This window comes from Gossypium hirsutum, chromosome A11 (assembly GCF_007990345.1).
Source record: "Gossypium hirsutum isolate 1008001.06 chromosome A11, Gossypium_hirsutum_v2.1, whole genome shotgun sequence".
NCBI classification, from domain to species: Eukaryota; Viridiplantae; Streptophyta; class Magnoliopsida; order Malvales; family Malvaceae; genus Gossypium; species Gossypium hirsutum.
Window position 1 is genome coordinate 37,048,529 of NC_053434.1, and position 3,267 is coordinate 37,051,795.

Here is a 3,267-nt window from a genome sequence, read left to right on the forward strand (position 1 = left end):
CAACACTTTTGTAATTGTTTTTTATCTATAGTTTTTCATTAACTCGAGAAAAAAACTCATGCAAACGTGCTTTATTCTATATTGTTTTGTTGTTATAATAATAAAAATATCAAAATTTTATAATTATAAAAATTACTAATTATATAATTTATGAAAAGAAAATGCATGTGCATACATTTATTTCTCCCACCCAAGCGGCTCATATATGTATTAACTACTGCTTAATTTCACATTTATTATTATAGATACACTTCCTCTAACAACAACCACCTAACTTTGGAGCTCATAGATACACATCCCCCTAACAATGTAAAATATCAAGCACCTAACCTTGAAGGACAAGTGCCATTTATTTCTATGTGATTATGGCGTCATGAATTACTACATCTTAAATTCTAATAAATACGCAGGGACAAAATAAGAAAAAGAATTTAAAGGATGAAATTAAATTATAATTTTTATGATAATAAAATTATAATTTTATCATTTTAATAATTTATATTTTTGTAAATTTTAAAAAATTAAATTAATTTTTTATATTTTTAAAGAAATAAAATACAATTTCACCTTTACTAATTTAATATTTTAAAATTTTTTTAAAATTTAAAATGGAAAATTTTCCAAGTTGCCAGGCCCTTGTTTCGCCCCTGTAAATACGATGCAATTAGATTTGTCTATAGGCTTGCCCTCTCGCCCCAGCTTGGGTTGATTTCAGAGAAAGACCTTTTTGTTCTTGGCTTAGTTAATTATAAAAATATGGAAAACTAATATAAAATAATGTCTTTTATTATGTTTATCAACTTTTTGGATGGATCAGGTTGGACCGTTAGATGCAACTAGAAACTTATTGGATGCTGCAGATTAAAGCGGTGAGGAGTGTTATAAAGTGTGAAGTTTCATCTCTTGGGTTCTCCTTCAATTTATATATAAACACCTATAGAGTGAAGACATTTGTGACTCTTAAAAGAAATTAACCATGGCAACGAGTGATGCCGAAGTGAAAGTTTTGGGCACATGGGCGAGTCCATTCGTGATGAGGGTAAGGATTGCCATGAACATCAAGTCTGTGGCCTATGAATTTCATCAAGAGAGGTTATGGGAAGGCAAAAGCGAGCTTCTCCTCAAATCAAACCCAGTTCACAGAAAGGTCCCTGTCCTCATTCATGGTGATGACACCATCTGTGAGTCTCTCATTATTGTCCAATACATCGATGAGGTTTGGCCTTCTGCTCCCATTCTTCCTTCTGATCCCCATGAACGTGCCACCGCCCGTTTTTGGGCTGCTTATCTTGACGACAAGGTATGAGCATTTGTGCTTTATTCATATAAAAAGAAGTTATTTTTTTTTGTGATCATTTTTGTTGTGCAATGTAGTGGTTCCCTTCCTTGAGAGCTATTGGTATGGCTGAAGGAGAGGATGCAAGGAAAGCAGCCATAGGGCAAGTGGAGGAAGGGCTGATGCTGTTAGAGGAGGCATTTGACAAGTGCAGCCAAGGGCAGGCATTCTTTGGGAAGGATCAAATTGGATATCTCGACATAACATTTGGGTGCTTTTTGGGGTGGCTAAGAGTGACAGAGAAGATGAGCGGGATCAAGCTGCTTAATGAAATCAACACTCCTGCTCTGCTTAAATGGGCTGACAGATTCTGCAATGATGCCGCCGTGAAAGATGTCATGCCGGAGACCGAAAAGCTTGCGGAGTTTGCTAAGATGCTTAGGGGCAGAGTGAGAGCCACTCCCAAATCTTGAATTGCCAAAGGGAGCCATATTTCTTGGCTCTTCACCAAATTTTACATGCAATTGTCTCCTTTCCGGTTTTTCTAAATAAAAGTATGGCATTTTTACCCCAATAATACAAAACAATAATAACAATAACTAAAACCACATGCCCATGAGATTAGTTATTAAAATGGTAAGTTTGTTATAGTGTTCTGCTGGTATCGCCTAATAAATTACCGACATCAAATTGAAATGTGATCGATCTAAAATATTAGACTTGATATGTAAATTTTGCATTTTAATTGAAAAGCCGCGGTGGCATCAAACTTTAAATAGGATAAATTACTTCATAAATCCTTCTTGTTTATTATTTCTTTTTATTTCCCTTCAACATCAAAAATAGATAGGTCTCTTATCAATTAGTCCAAAAAGTTTTTTCTATCAAAATTTATTTTTGCAAAAAAGTCCATTCCAACTAGAAATAAATTTTATTTATTTTTTAAAAAAATAAAATTTTTTGTTCAAATAAATTTTGATGTAAAATCATTTTTTGAAAAATTATTCTAACTGGAATAAAATAATTTGAAAAAATTATTTTTTGAAAAAATAAATAAAATTATTTCCATTTGGAATAGGAGTTTTTACAAAAATAGTTTTTGGTAGAATTTTTTTTTGACTAATTGGTGAGAGGCATCTCTATTTTTGGTGTTGAAGGAGAATAAAAGAAAATAATAAATAATGAGGGTTTGTGAAGCAATTTACCCTATTTAAAGTTTGGTCCCGCCACACTATCAAGCGGCACCCTAAAAGTTTTTTTTCAATAGCCAATCAAAATAGGAAATTTATATATCAGATCCCTGAATATTTTAGGCCATCACATTTCAGTCTGGTGCTGCCAATTTGTCAAGCGACACTGGAAGAACAATGTATCAAACATATCATTTTGATAAATAATCTCATGGACATACCATTTGAGTTATTAATTTGTTTTTGTAATATTGGGGCGAAAAAGCCTAAAAGTATGCAAGTTAGCTTTAGCAATTTGAACAGAAAATGCCTAAACATTTTTGCTTGGATTAATGTCATTAATCACCATTTAAGTTTATCAAAATTCCCAATGTGTTATTTATTTGTACAATAAAATCTATCTCGTATTAAATAGTAGTTATAATGTGGCTTTCACCAATCAAGGGCTTGTTTACTCTGATAATACAAAAAAATTAGTTAAATATCAAAACGGTATCCCCATGGCATTATTTACCAAAATGGGGTGAAATGAACAGTGTCGAAGGGTGGTGCCCGAAGGATTGTCGGAACCACCATATTTTTCCCCACCATTAGTTGCCCATCATTAGGCCATATGTAATACTAGTTTTTAACAAGTTCTGGAATTGGCGAGTAAACCAAGTAGTACTTTGAGTGGCGTAGTGTTGTCCGCCTAACTGACGCTCTTGGCATGTAAAAGTGGGCACATAGCAGGTATTGGATTATTGTGAGAAATTGTCTTAGAAATGATGAATTGTTAAGGAAATGAGCTTGATAATGTAT

General features: G+C 33.1%; 1 protein-coding gene across 1 annotated transcript; it reads left to right on the forward strand.

Annotated features, from left to right (window-relative positions):
* Positions 1-627: 627 nt before the first annotated feature.
* Positions 628-1,850, forward strand: LOC121210132 (glutathione S-transferase U17). The gene is made up of 2 exons (XM_041082256.1): positions 628-1,300; positions 1,375-1,850. Exons 1-2 carry the CDS (start codon positions 977-979, stop codon positions 1,747-1,749), a joined length of 699 nt encoding a protein of 232 aa, XP_040938190.1. The 5' UTR covers positions 628-976; the 3' UTR covers positions 1,750-1,850.
* The last annotated feature ends 1,417 nt before the right edge of the window (positions 1,851-3,267 follow it).